We start from the raw sequence: 24,421 nt of genomic DNA, 5'->3' as shown, positions 1-24,421 counted from the left end.
TGGTCTTGCAGTTGATGTTGATATTTTACCTGGATCAACCCATGATTTTGTGCATTTGGGATTCTCAAAATACCGCCCCCCTTTTTCCCCACCAGTCACAATTCAATGCAAAAAAGACTTTCTTTCGTGCCACTGAAGCAACATTTTACTGACGACTTTTTGGTTTTCCATTCGTCTTTTGTTCAGTTGATGTGGCACCCATTTTCCTTCCTTTAAAATCTTTCCCATTGCTTGTAAACTATCAGAAATTGTTTGCTGAGCAACACTTAATCTTTCTGCAAGTTGTTTTTGAGTTTGACAGGCATCTTCATCCAATAATGCTTGTAATTGTCTTCAAACTGTTTTTGCTTAACCTGGACATTCTTTGTCTTTCACATCAAAATCATCTTTTTAAAGCCTTTAAACCAGCGTTCACAAGTATCTTGAGATGGATCATGTTCACCATAAGCTTCCTGAAGTATTCAGCAGCACTTTTCTTCACAATAAAGTAATGAATTAAAACTTCCTGAAAATGCTCTTTTAATTGCATGAAAATTTTAAGTGTAAAAATATTTAGGTTAACACCTTCAGAAAATTTGACATATGAAGTTTTGAAGCTTGCTGTTAATACAACGAAATAGCAAACATATCAAATCGCATATATATCAACCAACATATGTGTAACTCCATCTATTGAAAGAAATCCACATTATTAACCAGTACACCTAGTACATATAGGTTACACCAGGGTATGCCTATATACCACTTCAATCTAGTTGATTGAACCTGCAGATACATACCACATGGATATGGAGAACCAAGTGAAATTAAAATGTTCATATTTAGATACTTGTTTACTTTTTGTATATTATTTGTCTTCTCTGGTAAGATGTAAGTTCCACAAGAGCAAATAACATATCTTTGCTGCTCCATATGCCAAATATGGTTTTATAGGCTGTGCACTCCACAAGGGTGCCACAGCTAAGGTGGTGTATTCACAAGGATTTTCTGGCAAATGGCAGCAAAATATCTTAAGGGGATCCCTTTTGTAATTCACATATAGATGCTATAGAGTCTTGGAGGTGCCCTGTGTGTGTACTATATTCAACAATATGTATTCAGCTTCTAGCAAAGTGTTGAGCATAAATATGTTGATTGGATGGAAGGAAAGAAGACAAAATTAGATATTGCCATAGGGAAAATGGGAAAAGGGAGTGATACATAACTGCTAATAGATTTAGTAATTTGAGAAAATGCAATAAAGGGGAAATTAATGGTGGTTATGTTTGCTCTTAGAAGCCTAGAAAAAAAAAATGGTGTCATTCAATATTAAATAAATGGAAGTCAAAGAAGAAAAAACTGGCTTGAGGAAATTACTATCCCATTTTAGATATAATTTGAGAAAATGATGCTTTACATATTTAGTTTATTGAGTTTAATAAACATTATTGAGTTTATCACAATATAGCCATAGTATTTTATGAATATACTAGAGGCCCAGTGCACAAAATTCTTGCGGGTGGGGGGTGGTGGAGGTGGGTCCCTCAGCCGGGCCTGCACAGTCTTACAATCTGGGATCCCTTGAGGGATGTCTGACTGCTGGTTTAGGCCCTGACCACCCAGGGATCAGGCCTATACCAGCAGGTGGACATCCCTCTCCCAATCTGGGATCTTTGGCTCCTAACCACTTGCTTGCCTGCCTGATTGCCCCTAACTGCTCTGCTTGCCTGCCTGATCACCCCTAACTGCCTGCCTGCCTGATTGCCCCTAACCACTCACCTGCCTGCCTGATCACCCTTAACTGCTCTGCCTGACTTCCTGCCTGATCACTCCCAACTACTATGCCTGACTGCCTGATCTCCCCTAACTGCTATACCTGCATGCCTGCCTGATCTCCCCTAACCACTAGCCTGCCTGCCTGCTCAGTGTGCGTCATAACAACCAGTCATTCCACTGTTCAGTCGATTTGCATATTACCCTTTTATTTTATAGGACATAAATTTGCCCTGCACAGTCTTCAAAATGGTCATGTCAATGCTTTGCAAGGCCCATTCTGTCTTTTAAAGCTGTGCATGGAAATAGCCTGTGTTTTACAATACAATAATATGGGGATCCCAAACTAGAAGGGATTAAGGAAAGAGAGAATAAGACATGCACTTTCACAATAGATGATTCCCACCCTGCCTCTCTTGCCACACTCCTGTGGTTTCTGTCAACTGGAGGCCCTTAAAATCAGTGCTTTTATTTTTTTTCCTTTTCTGTAGGAAAACATCCCTACAAACTAAAGCTACAACAGAAAATTCACTTTCCCTAGGACACTGGGCAGATATTTTCCTCTCTTCTAAGTCTTTCTACTCAGATTGGCAGCACCTTGGGTCTTGAGATATGGATGGGATACCTACCTCTGCATACTTGGCAGCAGGAATCTGGAACAGAGATAGGGAATGCACAGCTTAATTTGGGGCAAGTCTTGAGACCACAGTACACATTTCCCTCCTGCCAAGAAGAAATAGAATTAAGGTCACAAGGTGGCTTAGAGAGGTACCTGGGATGAGAAGAGGCTTCCCCACTGGTCTCCCACAGACAGTTCTAGGTACTTCCTAAAATTTACTAGGTATTATTTTGTTCTATTTACTATTTTACCACACCAGAGATTAAGACACAGAAGAATTATCAATCCTCATTGTGCATCCTGGTCTAAGACGTCACAAAGTGGTCTGTGAAAGAACTGCCATAGGCCTCCAAATCACCAAATACAGTCTTGTTTCTCTGTCCTCTGTTCACTGTATCCCTTGGTCCTCATCATACCTCAGCTGGATGTTGGAGATTCAGGGAATGTGGATTTGCATAATAGCCACCTTTTGTAACTCTCACTAGTCTCTCTTCCAAACCCAGGATCCAAGCTCTCTGGGGTAATACAAAACTATACAAATGTTCTGAGTTGACAGCTCAGTCCAGCACAAGGCAAAGGAGAGGATCAAATTTACATGCTGTTATATCTGTTTTTTGCACAATCTCCATTCACTGAAGTTCTATGTTCCAAACATTATTTCTTATGCCTTGTTCTTAGTTCTTAGAAGCATATAATTCTGGGGCTAGAAAGATTTCTGAAAGGCTAGGAAGGCACGGCCAAACCAAATTATTCCAAACTACTGAGATACTACATTTTTACTAAAAACCCCTATGGATCTGGATCTTTCAAGGCATCTGATATCTGAAGCATACAATCTCGAACTTGAAAATCACTGTAACTCATGTTTGTGAATTATAATCACTCTTGGAAATCCAGCATTAAATTCCCCTTAGAGGGAAAACAGTTGTTTCTACATTTAACTTCATTCCCTAACACTTCAGTTTAAATACTCATTTAACTCCATTTTCTGGTTCTGTTTCATCCTCTGGACTGCACAATTAGATGAAGATATAATCAGTATACTTCATTGCTTAAGTATATACATTCTTTTTTTTTATTTTATTTATTTTTATTTATTTTTATTTTTTTTTTATTTTTTAATATATTTTATTGATTTTTTTTTACCCCCTCCCTCCCTCCCACACATCCCCTCCCTCCCCAGAGTTTTGTGTCCATTGGTTGCACTTATATGCATGTATACAAGTCCTTCGGTTGATCTATTATCTCCCCCAGATCTTCCTCCCGTCCCCACTGTAACTTGACAGTCTACTTGTTGATATACTGTCTCTATATCTATCTTATGGTTCACCAGTTTATAATGTTCTTTATTATCCACAAATGAGTGAGGTCATGTGGTGTTTCTCTTTCATTGATTGGCTTATTTCACTCAGCATGATGTTCTCCAATTCCATCCAGGATGCTGCAAATGATGAGAAATCCTTCTGTCATAGGTTTAATCATGCTTTGTCAAGAGAGTTCTCATTGCAGGGAACCAGGGATGAACTGGTTAATGGAATACTTCAGGGATGAAACTAAGAGACTGCCTATTTTCTTGTGAATTTCACTGAACGGCCCTAGATGTTGCCAGTGACTTTTCTACCCATAGTATTTATCCCTACAGCTTCAAATGAAGGCTTTAATTGTGTAACTACTGTGTTGTTTTTTTTTAAGTACATATCAAGACCATCAATTCATCACTGTCCATTAAGCAGTACCAAAGCTTTAAGACCAGAATATGACTGGGTCTGACCTCTTCAACAGTTATTCAGGGTGGATGAAATCAGGGAGTCTCGATTGACAGGAATGCTATGATTTAAATGAAATTCATCTTCCATTCAAACACCCTACAATGCAAGCTCAAACTAAAGGTATTAGTACAGAGGAAGCTTTCTTATTTGGTTAGGGACTAGCAGGGACATTAAGATGCAGGGACTTACTGAACAGCTGCACTGGGTGCACTGATTGGGTTGCCGGTTCTGAAAGAGTCCTTCAGCCATGAACAGCTCACCATGTTGGTAAGTGGTCCCATTGTACTCACATGACTTGCTGGTTACCTTATTGTTCGCTGGGAGTAAGGAGTCTTCTGGGACAGGGTGGAGAAAAAACAAACATACCAAATATTGGCATCATTGCAAAAATTTCATAAATCCCAACAGTAGATGGGGCTGTACCATACTGAGGGAGTTAAAAGATAGTCCTTAATTCAGTGGCTGCTGATGAAAAAATACAGACATGCCTCGCTTTATTGTGCTTCACTTTAATACACTCCATAAGTGTGTTTTTATATATATAAATTGAAGGCATGAGCCTCCACCCACAAAAATATTACAGCTTGCTTTATTGTGATACTTGCTTTATTAAAGTGGGCTGGAACAAATCCCATGGTATCTCTGAGATATGCTTATATTAAAGCAGCCAGACAAGAATAGCAACTGACATGACCATCATCCATTTTTTTCATTTGCTGAGCATTTATTGAACAACTGCTCTCTGTGATAGGAGTTAGAGAGAGACCAGATAAGAAGGACGAGGATCTTTCATTGATGGAGCTAATAGATCTATAAAAATAATGTATTAACTTGCCTAGAAGGAGGGAGTCCTGTCAGAAGAAAAACCTATATATATTGAGTGGCCAGATTATTATGATCTCTGAATCCATAATAATCTGGCCATTCTATATATATATATATATATATATATATATATCTCCAGTGCATGAATTCATGCATGGGTGGGGTCTGGCCAGCCTGGCTAGGGGGAGGGGACATGGGAGGTTGGCTGGCCTGCCTGCTGGTCAAACTACTGGTTGAGTGGACAATTTGCATATTAGCCTTTTATTATATAGAACATACAATGAGTGGCCAGATTACTATGCATTCAGACATCATAATAATCTGGCCACTCAGTGTATATAAAAAAGGCTAATATGCTAAGTGTCCAACCATCCAACTGGTTGCTATGATGCGCACTGACCACCAGAGGGCAGATGCTCAACTCAGGAGCCGCCGTGATGTGCACGGGCCATTTACAGATAAATGGCACCTCAGACCTGGCACCCACAAAGCAACACTTGGCTTCCCCCAAGGGACACAGGCCCCGCCACCACCCTGGAGTGACACCCCACCAAATCATAGCCAATGCTGCCAAGACCCCAAGGCGTAAAATGCAGCCTGGAGCACACAGCTTAGCCCAGCCTCGAAATGGTCTCTGTGGTCGCAGGGTAATGACTTTACATAGCAATGCCTGACTTCCTTTCCCTAGCGACGACTAGCCTCCTTGCAGTTATCTTCAGCCCAGGAACATGACTTGCTTTATAGCCAGGTGGAAACATTGACACTTCAACCAAATATCTGTGAAGCATGTTCCTGTGCCTCCTATCATTTGATCCTCACAGAAGTCCTGGAGTAGTATATAGGAGCCTCAGTGGAATCCTGTTTTCTTTTCATTAGCCAGAAAATGGATATTTAGAAAGCTTAAAAACTTGACCAGACTGAAAAGAAGTAAGAAATGGTGGATCTTGAAAATGACTTCAGGTTTTCTCACTGAACAGAATATATTCAAACACTGCTGCAGTTAAATATTTTACCCTTTGTTCTCCCTGTGTGATCTACAATAATAATATACTCTGTGCTGATATCTACTGCTGTGATGCTCACAATTATCTGAAAGAGAAGTTGGGGTGCTTTACTGGGCTGTAAAATGTTTAGCTAAATCAGAAAACGGGTCTAATTAAGCAAGGTTATATATATATATAAAGCTCTCGCTGGCGCTAATCGCACACATGTGTTTCCATCTGTCATTGTCCATTGGTTGAAACTTAATAAAGGGCGAATAGCAATATTAAAATATTTCTTCTAATTAATTTCCATTCAATGTGCACAAATTTGTGCACTGGGCCTCTAGTCTATTATAATTACCCTGGTAACTGTATCCCCTCCCATATTTTACTGTATCACTTGGTATATGCTTGAATGCTTATTCTAGCCTCTAGAATCTTTGGTTATTTGTAATTTCTCCACCAAGATTACACCCTCCCTTCCACTCTTTTCCACCTATTGAAGTCCTATCTAATTTTGAAGGCTCAGTAAAAGTTCCTTTTCCTATAGGAAACATTCCCTAATAGCTCCAGCCCCAAACTGGATCTTTCAAGGCATCTGATGTCTGAAGCACACATTCTGGCATTTGAATATAACTATAACTCATATTTGTAAATTACAGTCATATAGCTAACAATTTACAAAGAGATTTCACATACATTATTAGAATAGAGCCTCATAATGACCTTGTCAATCAAATAAGGCAGTTTTTTATCTTCATTTTTCATTTGAGGGCAACAAGTTTTCAAGGTTGAAAGTCTTATCTGAAGCCACCAAACTAGTGAGTGATGGAAAAAAAAGAATGGAAATCTGATCTCCTGATTCTAAATTCCATTTTTCTTTCTAACAGCACATGTATACATGTGTATGTATTATTTTTGAAGACTGGAACTGTGCCTTATATAACTCTTTTCTCCATGGAGTCTAGTGTAGGATTGTAGCAAAAAGTCAATGCAATTGATGAGTTGACTCTGAGTGATCTCAAAAGTCTTTTCACTGAACTTCCCCAAAGTGCATGGTGCATGGTGCATGTGCATGCAAACACACACACACACACACACACACACACACACACACCAAAAAACAGCGAACAAGCCCCCAGATTAAACTAATCATTTTTAAATTTATTTATCGATTAAGGTATTACATATGTGTCCTTATCCCCCCATTACACCCCTCAAACCCACACTCATGCCCTCACCCCATGTTGTCTGTGTCCATTGGTTAGGCTGATAAATTAATCATTGATGTACAAATTAATAATAGACACAAGCAGAGCTTGGAAAAATGCCTGCTTCAGGATATGGAATAATATAAATCAGAGAAGTTGTGTTTCATTAACAAAAGGTTTTGAGAATTAGAACCTCCTTCCTTTCCCATTAGTCAAAATTATAATGAAAATGAGTCCATACTATAGGTAAATTATATAACTGTTTAAACTATATAAAATTGAATCATGCTCAGGATGGAGGTAAAAATGATAAAGGGTAATTAAAATAATAATTCAATAGCTAGCACTTATAGAGTTTTAATTAACATTCCAGGCACCATGGTGAGTGGTTTTCTATGCATTATTTTATTGGCTCTTACTAATAATATTGTCATCTAGATACTATTATTATATAATTTTTGTGACGAGGCAACTAAGGCTTAAGAAATTAATTGACTTGCCCAGGTCATACAACTTGTAAGTGGTAATAACATGATCTAAACTGATGTTTGACTGATTCTATTATCTTCCCTTCTAGCCACTAACAAGGTGGATGCCAATCATATCAAACCCATAACAAGGAAGGGACCATTCAATTAAAAAACAAAAACCAATAGAACATAAAGGCTGTCTTTCCTTCTAGAATGTTTTTGCCTAAAATACCCAGAAAACTGGTATAGCACTTTCTTTGGCCTCAGTGACTCTGGTAACTTAATTACATACTTTGCTATATAAATTTATCTAGCTTCAGTTTCCAAGTCACTCACCCCTTGGATGTTAACTACTTTATTAATGACTCCTTACAGTCTATAAAGGAAATTTCTTAATTTTGCCGTAAAAAGAAGCTGCCTTAACTCAAAGAATTTTACTCATACCAATTGACCTCTGGTCTGGTCTATGAGTCCTGCTCCTGCTCCAAATACACACAAGCAGAGAGCTACAGCTAGTAGAGAGGACTGAATAAAATCCCCTGGGGAAAGGAAAGAAGCAGGACGATTTGTCTCCTGGGATCTAATTATATAAAATATAGGTATTTTTGATGAAAAAAATCTAGATGACCTACAAAATAATATTTGCCATTATTCTTACAGGGGATGGTGAATCTTTGCAATACCAAATGAAAAGTCAGTTTTCAATTACTTTGTATCAAAAAAAATGTGAATTGAGTTTTAAATTAGGCCCTCATAAAGGGATCAAAGGCAAGGCAACCTCAGGGGGAGGTTTTCCAGTGGAAGCATGACCTTGAGAGTCTTTCTTACAGTAGTTTTCCCAGTAACCTGACATTGGAGTCAATTACTCTACTCAATAGGAGATGGGGAAAAAGCAAAAGAGAGGAAGATAGAACAATAAAAAAAGAAACCACTTATTTAATGTTTAATACTAGTTTTACACAATAAATCTAACATCTTCCCATTTATTCTTATTTCATTTTCTACTGTCCCTAATGAGATGGGGGGTGGGGATAATAAAAATGAAGCTACTAATGTCCCAAACGTTTAGGCCATGTTACATAGTAATTTATTAGAAGAGGCAACTCAGAAAAATAGCTTTTGTACTTCAAAATGTGTGCTACTTATGTTAAAACTAGGGGCAGAAAAAAAAATAAAATTGGTACCTGGAAAAATAACTGTGCTCTCATGTTTACTGCAGCTTTTTCCATAATAACCAAGATATATATGTGATACAAGTGTCCATTGATGAATAAATGGATAAAGAAATTATGACCCATATATGAATATTATTCATCCTTTAAAAAGAGGCCCTGTGGGCAAAGAAAACTAATTATAAAATAAACAAATGGGACTACATTAAAATAGAAAGCTTCTGCACAGTGAAAGAAACATTAACAAAATAAAAAGGGAGCCCACTATATGGGAGAACATATTTGGTGATGTAAAGGTTTAATATTCAAAATATATAGGGAAACCATACAACTTAACAAAAGTAAGAGAAACAGCCGAAACCGGTTTGGCTCAATGGATAGAGTGTCGGCTTGGGGACTGAAGGGTCCCGGGTTCGATTCCGATCAAGGGCATGTACCTTGGTTGAGGGCATATCCCCAGTAGGGGGTGTGCAAGAGGCAGCTGATCGATGACTCTCTCTCACTGATGTTTCTAACTCTCTATCTCTCTCCCTTCCTCTCTGTACAAAATCAATAAAATATATTTTTTTAAAAAGTAAGAGAAACAATCCAGTTAAAAATGGGCAAATGACCTAAACAGATACTTTTCCAAAGTGGACATACAGATGGCCAAGAGACATATAAAAAATGCTCAAAGTCACTAATCATCTGAGAGATGCAAATTAAAATGACAATGAGGTATCATTTCACAACTATCAGAATGGCTATCATCAACAAACCAACAAATGGCAAATGCTGGCAAAGATGTGGGGAAATGGGAACCCTAGTACACTACTGGTGGGAATGTAGGCTGGTGCAGTAATTACATAAAAGAGTATGAAGTTTCCTCAAAAAATTCAATATGGCACTGCCATTTGACCCAGTGATCCAACACCTAGGAATATATCCTAAGAAATCTAAAATACTAATCAGAAAGAATGTATACATCCTTATGTTCATAGCAGCACAATTTACAATAGCTAAGATCTGGAAACAGTCCAAGTGCCCATCAGTAGATGAGTGGATAAAAAAGCTGTCATACACTTACATGATGGAATACTATGCATCAGTAAAAAAGAAGAATCTCTTACCCTTTGAGACAGTATGGAGGGACGTAGAGAGTAATGTGCTAAGTGAAATAAGCCAGAAAAGATGTAAATAGCACTAAATCTCACTGATATGTGGAATCTAATAATCAAAATAAACTGATGAACAAAATAGATCCAGAGACATAGAAGCATAGAATAGACTGCAGAATTTTAGAGGGAAGGTGAGAAAGGGTGGATGGGTGGGAAGAGATCAACCAAAGAACTTGCATGCATATACAGTATGCATAACCCATGGACGCAGACAGCATGGTGGTGAACGCCCAGGGCAGGGGTGGAGGCAGACTAGAAGAGGACAATTGGGGGATAAGGGGGACATATGCAATATTTTCAACAATAAAGATTAAAAAAAAAAGAGGCCCTGCGGCCCTGGTCTGTGTTGATAAGTGTTAAGATCATTGGCCTGGTTACAGGTTGAATTCCTGGTCAAGAGCACATACTTGGGTTGCAGGTTCAGTCCTGTCCCCTGTGGGTAGAGTGCATATGTGGGAGGCAACCAATCAATGTATTGTGTCTCTCTCACATAGATCTCTCCCTCCCTCCTTCTCTTCCATTCTCTAAAAATCAGTGGGAAAATATCCTCAGGTGAGGTTGGAAAAAAAAAGAAAGAGGTCCTGCAGACTTAAGGATAGAGAGCAGGCAGATAGCTCTGGTAGGGGGATGTTGTAGGGGTTGATCAAAAGAGAGAGAGAGAACTCATGGACCTGGATAATAGTGTGGTGATTGCAAGGCGGGGGGGTGGGTAGAGGCCCTGTAATTTGCAACAATATGGATGAACCTGAAGGATGTTATGCTAATTAAAACAAACCAGATATGAAAAGAAAAAATACCTGCATGATCTCACTTATATGTAAAATTTTTTGAAAGTTGAATACATAGAAGCACATAATAGAACAGTGGTTACTATGGGCAGGGGGTGGGAAAAATTGGGAGATGTTTGTCAAGGGGTACAAAGTTGCAGTTAGGATAGATTTCAGGTGCTCTCACCACAAAATAAATAGTGACAATGTGAATAGATGATGTTAATTAGATTGAGTGTAGCAATCTTTTTTTTTTTTTAAGATTTTTAAATTAATTTTTAGAGACAGGAAGGTAAAGGGAGAAAGAGGGAGAGAAACATTGATGTGGGAGAGAAACATTGATAGGCTGCCTCCTGCACACCCTGCTACTGTCCTAAAAGTTTAGGCCACGTTACATAGCTATTTATTAGGAGAGGCAACTCAGAAAAATAGCTTTTATACTTTAAAATAGCTTTTGACCCTGCCTCTGGGCATGTGCCCTGTTTGGGAGTTGAACTGGCAACCTTTTGGTGCATGGGATAAAGACAAACACTCTGAGTCACATCAGCCAGGGCGAGTGTAGTAATCTTTTCAATATGCATATTCATATCAAATAATCATGTTTTACACCTTAAATATATACAATTTTTACTAAAGAATTAAAAAAAACCCCACAAACAAACTTGGGGCAGGATCACTGAGTTATAACCCAAGCTCTGATATATCCTTACACAAGCCACTTCGTCTCATTGGGCTTAAATTTTTCTAATAGTGAGATGCAGGACTCAAATCTCCCCTTGCATTTTTAGAAGGCCAACACAGAATGCAAGGAATCACAGAAGAAGGAAAATCCACCTTGTACTCTACCCTCTTCTATCCCAGATTTTCCAAGGTGGCTGGACTTCTAACGAACTGTCCTTAAAACACATTGTTCCTGACTGAAAACCGACAGAAAATCAGTCCAAAGCAAAGTTGGCTTTAGGGCTCAAGAAAATGCTACAACACAAACGACTAGGCTTCGTGGAGCATTTCCAGCTGCATTTTTCATTTAAAAATTAAATTTGGAGAGTTTATGTTTGAAAAAAATTTTCTACTTAAAGACCAGGGGCTGGACTAGGTGACCATTTTGGGTATCTCCCAACCATAGAAAAACCAATCCTATAAAGCTGGTCATAGTAACTATACTAGTATCTTACCTGGGATAGATTCTGTGGTCCCAGTCTGACTGCAGTGAGATTGTTCTCTCCTACTAGTGCTGTTTATCACCTTTGGAGAAAGTGGGGACTATTACATTGCTTTCTAAAACACATTGTTTCAAAATGTGTAAATTTGAGCTGGTTGTTAGGCCTTGGTCCAGCTGGAAAGAAAGCAGACAAATAAGGAAGCTAGTGGGAAAACACTTGTGCTCCTCTGAGCAGAGCACCTATAGTGAAGGGAGGGACAGCTGAGGACTAAGTCTTGGTCAGGTTAGGTCAGAGCATACAGCAAGTATATGACATATCTTGCAGAATGACTGCATCCCAATCTATGGATATCTTTAGTCCCCTTCCAAAACGGAACAGTGCTCAGCCTCTGAGGCCATGGGGGTTCAGATGAGTTTTTCTTTGTGATGGTCACTAAAAGTAAAGGTACTACTTTAAATAAGTACATCAGCTGAACCAATGATACCTATCATTTATATTTCTTCCTTCCAGCAATCCAACCACTATCATTGCTTTTTGCCCTGGACCTCTCAAAGTTCTGACTTAACTAGATCTGCTTTACTTGGGCAGAGACCTATGGTTTCCGGATTCTCCTCTGCCATAAAAAAGTAACTCTACTGTGACCCATCACATTGATGTCCTAGGGAAACTTAGGACTAATATCATTAACTACTTTATACTAAGGTACAAATAGAAGACAATGCTTGAAAACAGATTACTTTTTTAGATATTTAAATTGTAACATGGAACTTTGCTGCTTTATTCAGAATAAAGCTATAGAGCAACAGGGCACGGAGTGTCAAACTTTCCAGAATTTAGAGCATATGTATGGGAATTTATGGAAAATACAGCCTTCAAGATCTGACCTAGTGAGAAGGAAGGTCTGACTTCAGTGTGGCCCACTGGGATCCAAATTCCAACTGCAATATTAATTAGTTACCACTTACTAGCTGAGCAGATCACTTTACATTTCTGAACCTCAGTGTCCCCACCTATAAAAGTGGGCTGATAATAATACCTACCTCATAAGTAGTTGTGAAGATCAAAGGTGTGTGTGGCATAGTACTGAATGCAAATTAATGCTTAAGAAATGCTGTTATTGGCATATGATTAGCTATAAATGACAGTATTTATGGAAGGCAGAAAGCAGGCTGGTTAGGAAAGATATATAGAGTACCTGCAATAGACCAAATATTTGTGTCCTTCCCCAATTCATGTTGAAAATCTAATCTCCAATGTGATGGTACTTTGAGGTGGGGTTATTGAGATGTGATTAGGTCATAATGGCAGAGCACTCATTAATGGGATTAGTCTTTTTAAAGAAGAGGCAAGAGGGAGACCATCTATGCTCTAGACATGTAAGAGCACAGAATAAAGGAGGCTGTTTATAAACCAATAAGTGGGCTCTTACTGGACACCAAATCTGCGGGCACAGCCTTGAGATCTGTGAAAAGTCAATGTTTATTGTTTAAGCCACTTGGTCTATGGTATTTTCGTTATAGCAGCCCAAACTGACTGTTTTTCACTGCCCTGTAGAACTTATCAAATATTGCCAGATTCTGAGTGGTGAGGAAAGCGTCACTTTTGAGCCATCATGTTCACTAAGGAGCCCTTTTATGCATTTGTTCTCAGCTGATTGGTAGAGCTGACTGCTCCTTCTACAGCAGTTTCTAAAGGTGGCAAGTTCATCCTGTCCCTAAATTATCTTCCTCTTTGCACTGCCAAAGTACCTGACATGGTCCTAGGTTCAAGCATTAGTTAGAAAAGGGCTTTGCCTTTCCCAGAGATTTAATAACTTCTCAATAATGAGTACCAAAGACTGGAACAGTGTGCCTCAATAAACAGCAAAACCTTGTGGGTGGGAGACAAAGAGTTACAGTGAGATACTGATTCACACCCACTAGGATGGCTTTAATAAATAAAACAATAATGTCAAGTGTTGACAATGATGCAGAGAAATTAGATCCTTCATACACTGCTAGTGGGAATGTAAAAATGTAAAATAGTATAATTGCTTTGGAAAACAATTTAGATGTTGCTCAAAAAATTAAACAGTTACTATATGAACCAGTAATTCCACTGCTAGGTATGCACACAAGAGGATTAAAAAAACTCAAATAGAAACTGTACATGAATATTCATTAACAGCATTATTCACAATAATTGAATGAATAATTGAATGGTGGAAACAATCCAAGTATCCATCAACATATGAATAGATAAATAAAACATACATCCATAAAAAGTAATATTATTCATGTATAATGGATAACCCTTGAAAACATTATGCCAAGTGAAAGAAGCTAGACACAAAAAGCCACATATTATATGATTCCATATTAAATGTCCAAAATACACTAATCCATAGACAGAAAGTAGATCAATGGTTGCCAGGAGCTGTGGTGAGAGAAGAATGGAGAAGTACTGCTAGTGGGTATAGGGATTCTTTTTGGGATGATGAAATATTCTCAAATTAGATAGTGGTGATTGTTGAATAATGTGTATATACACAAACCTTAAAAGGGTAAACAGTATGTGAATTATCCTATATAATAATAGTTTAATAAAAAATGTTAAAAAAATAAATAAAAATTAAAATTAAAAAAAAGCCTAATATGTAAATTGTCCCCTTGGGGGTCATTCAACCAGGAGTTCGACCACTCGCTATGATGTGCACTGACCACAAGGGGGAAGTGCATAATATGGCAGTCGTCAGGAACCTGGTGCTGGCAATGGACAAGAGCAGACTTCAATGGACAAGAGGTGGACCGGGGCAGGATTGTGGAGCAGGTGAGCAGGCGGAGCAAGGCCAAGGCAGGTGTGAGCAGGGCCCCAATTACCCTGCTAATAGCCCACAGATGGCGACCAGTGGCAATGGGGGGAGGGGCACCCAATTTCCAGGCTCCAAGGGAGCCAGGCGGAGGCCCTGGCCCCTATTGATCACCTGCAGGCAGGATGGTGGAGCAGGTGAGGGGGCAGTGCCAGACCACTGTGGGGTGCCAGGCAGGGCTGCAAAGCTGGGGATGTGAGCTGGGGCTTGATCCCTGCAGGCCATTCAAAGAGACCCTCACCCATACACAAATTCATGCAATGGGCCTTTAGTATCTCAATAAAGCTCTTATCAAAAAAAGTAAACTGCTAAGCATCCTATAATACAGACCGAAGGCTGAGTATCAGAGTGGGACAGACTGGGGTGAAATTACTAAGGTGTTGTGTATTCTGATGACAGGGAGGCACGAAAAAAGGGAAATGTAAATGAAAAAGAAAGGAAGAGGCACAAAGGAGTCAATCCCAAGTAATAATTTTTTCTGTGACCCCAGGCTGTGCTATGGGTTACCTGGCTTGGGAGATGGGGTAGATCAGGCCAGATAGCTGAGTTAAAGGAGACCAGCAAGGCTGAGAATTTTCCTGCTTGGAATCTTCATAGGAGCCTATGTGTGGGCCCACACCTTTAGCAAGACTAGTGATCTTACTCCCACCTCTGGCCCAACCCCCAGGGGGTCTCAGGCCAGGAAATTCTTGCAGCAGATTTAGAGGATCACTCTGCAGCTCAACCCACAGACACAACACTCTGTCCCAACTAAGACGGTGCCGAGTGAGAGGAAACAGTCATGTGCTGGTCCAGCTGGCCAGAAGAGAGTGGAAGAGGGTGCTGAAAGCTCACACCCTGGTGTAATCCCATTTCTTCCCCTCTTCATCCAGAACTCATCTGTAGGCTATTTTTCATCCCACTTCCCTTAATGTTTCAGCTGCTGTCAGTCAGTAGCTGACCCTACCTCAGTGGTTCTCAACCTTTCTAATGCTTCAGCCCTTTAATACAGTCCCTCATGTTGTGGTGACCCCCAACCATAAAATTAATTTTGTTGCTACTTCATAACTGTAATTTTGCTACTGTAGTGTAAATATCTGTGTTTTCCTATGGCCTTAGACCCACAGGTTGAGAACCGCTGCTGTAGAGCATAAGACCATATCCTTCGCAGACCCCACCACCTGTCAAACATACTCTAATGGTCTGTCTGTCTCTACACTGCAGTCCAGCACGTGATAATAGGTCTACTGCTTGGTAAGGGATCAATAAGTTCAAGGGAGGTATGGCTTGTTTTGACTTCTCTATCTCCTAGCTCTATCACTGGAAAGGAAGAACAGACATTCAAATAGGGATAGATGCTCAAATGTTGTTAAGTCTATTATGAATTCTGTTAAGATGTAAATGTAGTCAATGAGAGGCAAGTGATTGTTCACTAAAGTCTCAGAGAGCTGGTGAGAAATAAGTATGACATTCAAAAGAGATCCTAAAGTGAGTTACACATTTTTTAGTGTATGAGGATACAAGAATTTTTTTTCTGAGTATAGAGTCTATGGGTTCTATCATAGTCTCAAAATGTTTCATGACCCAAAAGAAGTGTCCCCACTATGTCAATACAAAATGAGCAGCCTGTGAGTTTAATCTCAGCAGGCAAGGAGCTCTGCAGTCAAGTCAGTCTAGTATCTAGGGCACACATGTCAAACACAAGGCCCGCGGGCCAAATCCGGCCCGCCAGGCCTTGCAATGTGGCCCGCACTGCGCTGTCATCACTGCACTCCGCTGCGTTCCATCACAATGACGCGCGGTGACATAGGAGGCTTGTGATCTCGCCGGCCACCTCGCCGGCCGCTGTACTTGCTATCTATTACGCATGCGCATAGATAACAAGTCATGCGAGATTCAGGAGGCGTGACCTATAGTCCGGCATCAGATGTGGTTGTGCGGGTGGCAGAGCAGAGGAGAGAGTGAGTGTGCGGGCATAAAAAATACACAGCAGAAGCTGCCAGTTCCTGGCATAAAGTGCAGGCATAAAAATCACAACAGAATCTGCTATCTGTACCCAGCCAGGCATTTATTGACTGACTTTTTTTTTCTCCACTGCATCTGCCAAATCAAGCTATCCCTGTGCAGTTTTCAACTTTTTCCTTCTAACGCAGATTTCCAATAAACTACATCTTTTACTGCCAATATTGATCCCAAAATGTCCAGGAAAAGAAAAGTTGACGGTGAAGGCAGACAATTTAATGACAAATGGGAAAATGAATACATGTTTGTGCTTAGAGAGGGCAAACCAGTGTGTATATTGTGTTATGAGACAGTGTCGGTGATGAAAGAGTACAATATACGTTGTCATTTTGACACCAAACAAAATGTTAAGTATGGCAAATATACTTTGGAAGAAAAGCATAAAATTGTTAAAGAACTAAAAGGCAAACTACAATCACAGCAGCAAATGTTTACAAAGGCTACAGCGAAAAATGATGCTGCAGTGAAAGCAAGCTTTATAGTGGCTGAAGAAATTGCCCGTACTTCAAGGTGTTTTTCAGAGGGTGCCTTTTTGAAGCAATGCATGCTAAAAGTGTGTGAGCAAGTATGCCCAGACCAGATACAGAGTTTTCAAAATGTCAGTTTGTCAAGAAACACCATTGCAGATAGAGTTCAAGAACTCTCAGGAAATCTATCATCACAGCTGGCCAAACAGGCATGCAGTTATCTCGCTTTTTCACTTGCTATCGATGAAAGCACAGACAACACTGATACAGCGCAGCTGTCCATCTTTATACGTGCTACGAAGACCGACCTCTCTGTCACTGAGGAACTTTTGGATGTAGCTGCCATGCATGGGACGACGACTGGTAGAGATATATTTGAGGCTGTGGAGAAATCTATAAATAATTTTAAATTACCCTGGGAAAAGTTGGTGGGGCTAACTACCGATGGCGCACCTTCAATATGCAGAGAAAAGAAAGGCTTGGTTGGACTAATGAAGGAAAGAATGCAAAAAAGTCACTGCCACACACCCTTGATTACTGATCATTGCATTATCCACCAAGAGGCTATGTGTGGAAAAGTTCTGGACATGAATGACATAATGACCACAGTCATTAAAACTATTAACTTTATACGGGCACGTGGCCTGAATCATCGCCAGTTCCAGCAGTTTTTACAGGAGGTGGGTGCAGAGCATGGAGACGTGCCATACCACACAGAAGTAAGATGGCTGAGCAAGAGCGCAGTCCTCAAAAGATTTTTTGAGCTCAGAGAACAAATTGCTCTTTTCATGGAAAGTAAAGGAAAGCCCTTGCCTGAACTGTCGGATCCCGCCTGGCTATGTGATTTTGCTATGATGTGTGACATATGTGAGCATCTTGCCCAACTGAATCTGAAGCTGCAGGGACGCAAACAAGTCATCACGAAGATGTCTGACATGATCACAGCATTCCAGCATAAACTTCAACTATGGAAATCCCAACTGGAACAGGACAATCTTGCCCACTTTCCCGTTTGTTTGAGTATCTCAACCACTATTTCTGGTACTTTTCCTTGCAGTCGGCTGGCTACCAAAGTTAGCCGTTTACTAAGTGAATTTGAGCGGCACTTCTCTGACTTTAGAACACAGCACTCAGGCTTTGACATCTTTGCCAATCCTTTTACAGTTGATGTCAACAATGTGCCCCATCACCTTCAGATGGAGATAATCGAGCTTCAGTCTGACAGTGGCCTGAAATCAAGGTTTCAGGATGTTGAAATTGAGGACTTCTACCCTCTACTGCCCCCTGACTCAATGCCAGAGCTCCAACTTCATGCTGCCCGTATTCTATCCATGTTCGGGAGCACCTATCTTTGTGAACAGATGTTTTCAATAATGAATCTGAACAAAAACAAGCACAGATCATGCATTACCGATGACAACTTCCATGCTGTTTTGCGGGTTGCTACAGCCCAAGAAATAAAACCGAACATTGACTCATTGATCTGGGGAAAACGGTGTCAGACATCTAGCCAGAAAACAAAACAATGAGCATTTTAGGTACATTCCAATATTACTGTTTTGCTTGATACCAATATTACTGTTTTGCTTGATAGCATGTGAGTTGGTTAACAGCACTGTTAAGGAAAAGATTGTTCCACTCATTTTAAATTCACATTTCTGGTTAACATTGTCAGTTTATGACTGTTCAGTAAACCATTCGGCCCGCGATTTAGGCTGGATTTTAGATTTTGGCCCCTTCTCTGATTGAGTTCGACACCCCTAATCTAGGGTTTTAAGGTTATCTCTGCTCAGTTTCAACTTTATGTGTTTTAAAAGCACTTACTGGTGAATGCTTCCTATAATCCAGTCTTCAGAGGGAACCTCAATGTTCAGTCCTGTCAAAATGTCTTCTTCCACTTTACTGAACAGGTTTATTATCAAGTGTATTATTCAGCTCATAGACCATTCCAATCGCATTACATAAGTCTTGTAGAGTTTCCCATATGTATCACCAGGAGGGAACTGGGAATGTCTTCCTTTCCTGACAGATAGAAATGAGGCCCAGAGCTATCAAGTGGACACCATTATTTAGTTCCAAAGCAAGGATTTAAACTTAGGTCTCTATTTTACCTAGAACCACAAAAAATGAGGGCTAGAGAAACCCACTAAAATTCAGTCCAACACCTGGGGAAGAAGACAAAACACAAATCCCTCTGTTTTCAGGGGTCAATGCCCGAATCTGAGTCTTCATCTGAATTTAGATTATGTAGCCCAACAAAAGAACTCCTTCTGCAATGGATTTGATAGATTTATCTTATTCCTTTGCTACTATACTATGGGTTTTTAAATTTTCAAATTACTCAATGGTGTAATAAATGTATTAGTAGTTGTAATGAAGATGTTTACTCAAATATTCTGCATGACGCCCAATTGTTAATGACAAGTTTTGTAGTAGCATATGTCACTCACAGCCTTCCTCTTTTCTGTAAATAAATTAAGAATGAGTTCTGCTATTACTTGATTAGTTCTCACTTTAGAAACCAGGTGGTGTTTTTTTAAGGTCAATGACCTTTTAAAATGGACAAGTTAGTCACTACCCTAAAGCACCATTTACAGAAGCAATGTAAGGCATCTGGCCCAGACAGTGGGGAGTGCAGTCAAGCATTCTTTTGTATTGCCTACACTAGCATTTACTAAAGTCAGCTCTGCAGAGCACTCATAGTCCATAAGATGCTTTGTGAAAACAAAATTCTGTGCTTCAAATAAAGTTGGGTAAAGGTCCATATTCTATGCTTACAATATCCCTTTGAACATATTAAAAGATCTCAGAGGTCCCATAGTAAAGAAACCTGTTTAAGAACAACCCAGCATTTTCTATTTCTAGCTTTACTGAATCACCAGACTCTCTCCCCCCCCCGCCAATCTATGTAACAGTTATGAGTATTCCAGTCAGATAAGACTATAATATTGGGAAGCACTACCTGGCACCACATGTAATAATGAGATATTTTGAGGATCTGGATGTTTGCCTTGTCATGGACACTATGCCATTCAGGACCCTACTGTCACTCCCAGTTACTCATCCTTCATCTAACTCCTAACATGTTTCTCCTAGGTACTGCATATCATCTTTTATTTTATTAGGAAGCCTTGTGAACCAAGAGAAAATACCCTCCTGTGAAATACTGTACAGTGTCATTAAACTGAACCATACACTTTGGCACTTGCAGCAACAACCCAATGATATTAGACACTAGCAATATAAAGAATTCAAGACCAGGAGTTTTGATATTTCCTGTATATGATGAGAAGTAAGTGAAGTGATTTCAGCAGTGAAGTTATTTGACGTGATTTGCATTTATGAGAGACTGTTCTGGGGTGACTGGAGGAGAGACCATGAAGTTGGAGGCAAGACCTGTCAGGAGGCTAGTGAAAGAGGCCATTGCTATCACATTACATAATAAAGGAAGAAAAGGAGCATTCAGTACTTGAGGATTAATTGAGAAAACTTATCCCCAAACTTGAGTTTCGTGGTGTTTGGAAAAGTGTTAGCAGCAGGATTCAGAAATTGGTCCCTGGAGGCCATTGGCAGAGACTGCAGCAAAGGCGGTGGCAGACAAGAGCTTCAGGCTGTTGGAGCAGTCAGAAAGCTATTAAGAAAAGGCAGTCCACCTCCTTCTGGAGACCAGAGAAGGCAGCTCATCTGCCATGTCACAGAATTACTAGAATAAAAGAAATATATGTTTCTCCTCCTAGGAAATCCTTTAAGAACTGAAGAGCCAAAGTCCCTGCTGGGAAGAGTAACATAGGTAAGACTAAACAATACAGAGGATGGGAAGGAAGTGTCAGGTAATCTAGAATTAAAAAGAAATCTACCACTGATTGCCATAGGATAGCAAGTAATGCTTAGGAAATGAAAACATGAATAGTAAAGAAATATTAAAGATTAATGCAAATTTCCAGTCTGAAATTAAGATTCTTCTTTCAGCAGCCAGATGTTCATGTAATAGCTCACCTCTCATTGTAAAGTTGTTAGGGTGAAAGATGATTTTAAGGATCAGATTAAGCAAGTAAATAAGGTTAAATATTTGGGTTCAGCAAGACTGGAAAAGCAGTATGAAGCTCAATTTTTGCTTTGGATCAGTTATTCTCAAAGAGGGACTTCTTCATTCTTTAGCAGACCATGGTCTCTGGTGGGAGCAGTTTCAAGCTTCATACATCAGGCCATCACTGATTGGGAGTCACTGAGCATAATAATGTGAATGTCTCTGCTGGAAGTGTGGCATAGACAGACAATTTTAGAAGCATAATTTCAATACTTACTGTGACAGCATCAGTAACATTAGCAACTGATATTTACTGACTTGTGCTTACAGGCTCTGTGCTAAGTACTATATATTTATCTCTATTATCTCTGTTTTCTCTAAGGTCATGCTATGAGTACGTATTTTTTTAAAAAAATTATTTTATTTATTTTTTTTACAGAGAAAAGGAGAGAGGGACAGAGAGTCAGAAACATCGATGAGAGAGAAACATTGATTAGCTGCCTCTTGCACACTCCCTACTAGGTATGTGCCCGCAACCAAGGTACATGCCCTTGACCAGAATCAAACCTGGGACCCTTCAGTCCACAGGCCACAGTCCACTGAGCCAAACCGGTTTTGGCAATGAGTACGTGTTGTTATCATCTCCCTTCACGCATGGGGAAACCAATGTTAGGAAGTAATAAAAACCAGAACCATCTCTGAGCCCAGAAGTGGAGCTATAGTATATTGCTCTCAAGATCTAGGTTGCAATATGAAACTGTAGCTGGGATAACATAGCCACACACATACACAAAATCCTTTCTGTCACTCTAATTGCTTTTTTTGTTCTCCTCACTGTTTCCTCTAAAAGGGAAAACAGACACTCTCTCTTTCACACATAGGCATATACACTAAGTCCTCATTTGATGTCATTGATAGGTTCTGCAACTTTAAGTGAAATGACATGTAACAGAGTGATCATGAGGAGGAGAAAAAAAGGTGGCCAAATAGGCAGACTTGTCATGTATCTCATCCCAGGGCCAGACTGGAAATACAACTAAATTGGAGATCATTCAACTGGAATTAACAACTGAGGTCCAGCTGAGGATGAGACTTATAACAAGGAAGGACAGAAAACACCTGGAGACCATAGGAAGGGTTAGGTTGTGAGAAGAGCTGACCCAACTTCCAGGAGCTGCAGGCCAGAAGGCCGAGACAGGAGGTAGTGCTGGACTACAGAAGAGTCTGTGCCTTCAGAAGATAGAGGCCCTGAACCCAGACTGGGCTTCACAGCCTGGAGCACCAGAGCCATTTCCCATGACCCATGTAACATCCAGCTATGAAAGGCTGGTGGAGCTGGTCAAAGAGAAAGTCAGTTTCATTTTGTGTTTGTTTTTCTTTTAACCCAGAGCACAGGAGTTTTCATTTGCAGCTACTAAAACCAAGGCTTTGGTTCAGGGAGGGAGACATGCGCTCAAGGTGCCTAAGGAGTGGCTGAGATGGGAAGCATTGCAGGGACACATGGAAAAGTAGCAGCTATGAGTATGTGATTGTAGGCCCCCAGACTGAAATGGTCATTTTTCCTGAGAGGAGCTAGCCACTCCCAGTAGCTGTAAGTCAAGAAAAGAAAAACATCTCACTTTAGGTTATATAGTCTGTACTACCTCAGAAGCCCTGCATGCCACACCCTTTATTTTGAGCTTTTCTGAGGAAACAAAAGCAGAAGCCAAACCTAGGGGGTTGAACAGTCTCTGGGGTCCTCCATGACTGGATTGGGGAAGGACCTTCTGCCCTACTATCCTGGGAACCAGACCAGTAATTTCCCTGCAGGGGAAAGCTGATAAAAACTCCAGGTCTCCAGCAGATTCCACTGGTTTCCAAACAAGGATCTCTGTCCAACCAGGGGTGGAGTAGTATTTTGGGCCACTAGCAGAGGAGTAGCTCTGGGACAGGAAACACACCCACCACATTCCCTGAAAGCTAAATAGCACCTCCCCCACCTAACACCCTTTCAGAAATAGACTTTGAGTGATTAAGATTGATAGTTGGCCAGCAGGCAAAGGCAAGCAGAGGAGAAGCCCAGGGAATGAAGTTTCCTGACCAAGCCTGGGCCCCATGATACTAACAAACCTACTTTAGAGGGCAAATTGGCCCCTCTTGCTTGCAACCAAGTCCTGTGGAGACAGACACAAATGGTGGATCAGTGGATCCCTTGGAACTTCAAGCAGGTTGCTAGAAGCCAAAGGAGAACAATTCACGACAGTGATTAGCATCTAAGTACCTCACAGTAAGCTCAGAATTGGCAGACAGAACAGAAGAGATGGGGCACTAAATTCTGTTGAAGCAATTGCCACTTTACTTTTTTCTTTTATTTTTTAAAATTATATTTCTTTTGTTACTTTTTTTCCTTTTACAATTTATTTTCTTTATCTGATTTATTGATTGGTTATTATTCTAGTCTCTGTTGTTTTGTTCATGTTTAATTTTCCTCTTTCCTTTTTCTATTCAATTTTTTCCCCTCTTTTCTTTCTCTCTTTTTCTCCTGCTTTCTCATCTTTTTTCTTTTCCTTATTTTAGGTCTATCTGCTTTCTCTTTCATTTTCCTTTCTAATTGTTTTCTTTTCTTTTTATTTCTTTTCTTCCTCATTCATTTTAATACATGAGACTATAACTCTGATAAACATGTATGTATCCAATATGGGAGCACCCAAATATATTAAATAAAACACCCCCAAACAAACAAATATACAAAAAAAAAACTTCTGGAGGATTTTAAGGGAGAGATTGACAGCAATATAAGCATAGTAGGGAACTTTAACACTCCACTGACATCACTGGATAGATCTGCTAGACAAAAAAATCAACAAGGAAACAGTTATCCTAAATAACACACTAGATCATGTGGTATTAATTGATATTTTCAGAACATTTCACCTCAAAGCTACAGAATATATATTCTTCTCAAGTGCACCTGGGACGTTTCAAAGATAGACCACATGTTAGGACACAAGCTAAGTCTCTACAAGTTCAAAAAAATTCAAATCATACCAAATATCTTCTCAGATCACAATGGTATGAAATTATAAATCAACTTCAATAAAACACTCAAAAACATTCAAACACAGAGGCTAAATAACATGTGATTAAACAATAAATGGATTATCAAAGAGATCAAACAATAAATAAATAAAAATCAGGAAATAAATAAAAA

At 39.8% G+C, this 24,421-nt stretch overlaps 1 protein-coding gene across 3 annotated transcripts in view; it reads right to left on the bottom strand.

The window, feature by feature from the left end:
- The window catches only part of CHRDL1 (chordin like 1), a 179,000-nt gene that overhangs the window by 50,074 nt on the left and 104,505 nt on the right, over positions 1 to 24,421 (bottom strand). For 2 of the 3 annotated variants that reach the window (XM_084870474.1, XM_084870476.1), the window contains exons 5-6: positions 4,330 to 4,475; positions 2,382 to 2,475 (exon numbers count right to left, since the gene is read on the bottom strand). In XM_084870474.1, the coding sequence (XP_084726600.1) occupies positions 2,382 to 2,475; positions 4,330 to 4,475 (240 nt within the window). The remainder of the gene's footprint in view (positions 1 to 2,381; positions 2,476 to 4,329; positions 4,476 to 24,421) is intronic. The other variant, XM_084870475.1, reaches the window with a different exon arrangement.

This window comes from Pipistrellus hanaki, assembly GCF_964339955.1.
Source record: "Pipistrellus hanaki genome assembly, chromosome: X".
NCBI classification, from domain to species: domain Eukaryota; kingdom Metazoa; phylum Chordata; class Mammalia; order Chiroptera; family Vespertilionidae; genus Pipistrellus; species Pipistrellus hanaki.
Note: the sequence above shows the minus strand (reverse complement) of the source record. Positions and strands in the feature narration are given on the sequence as shown.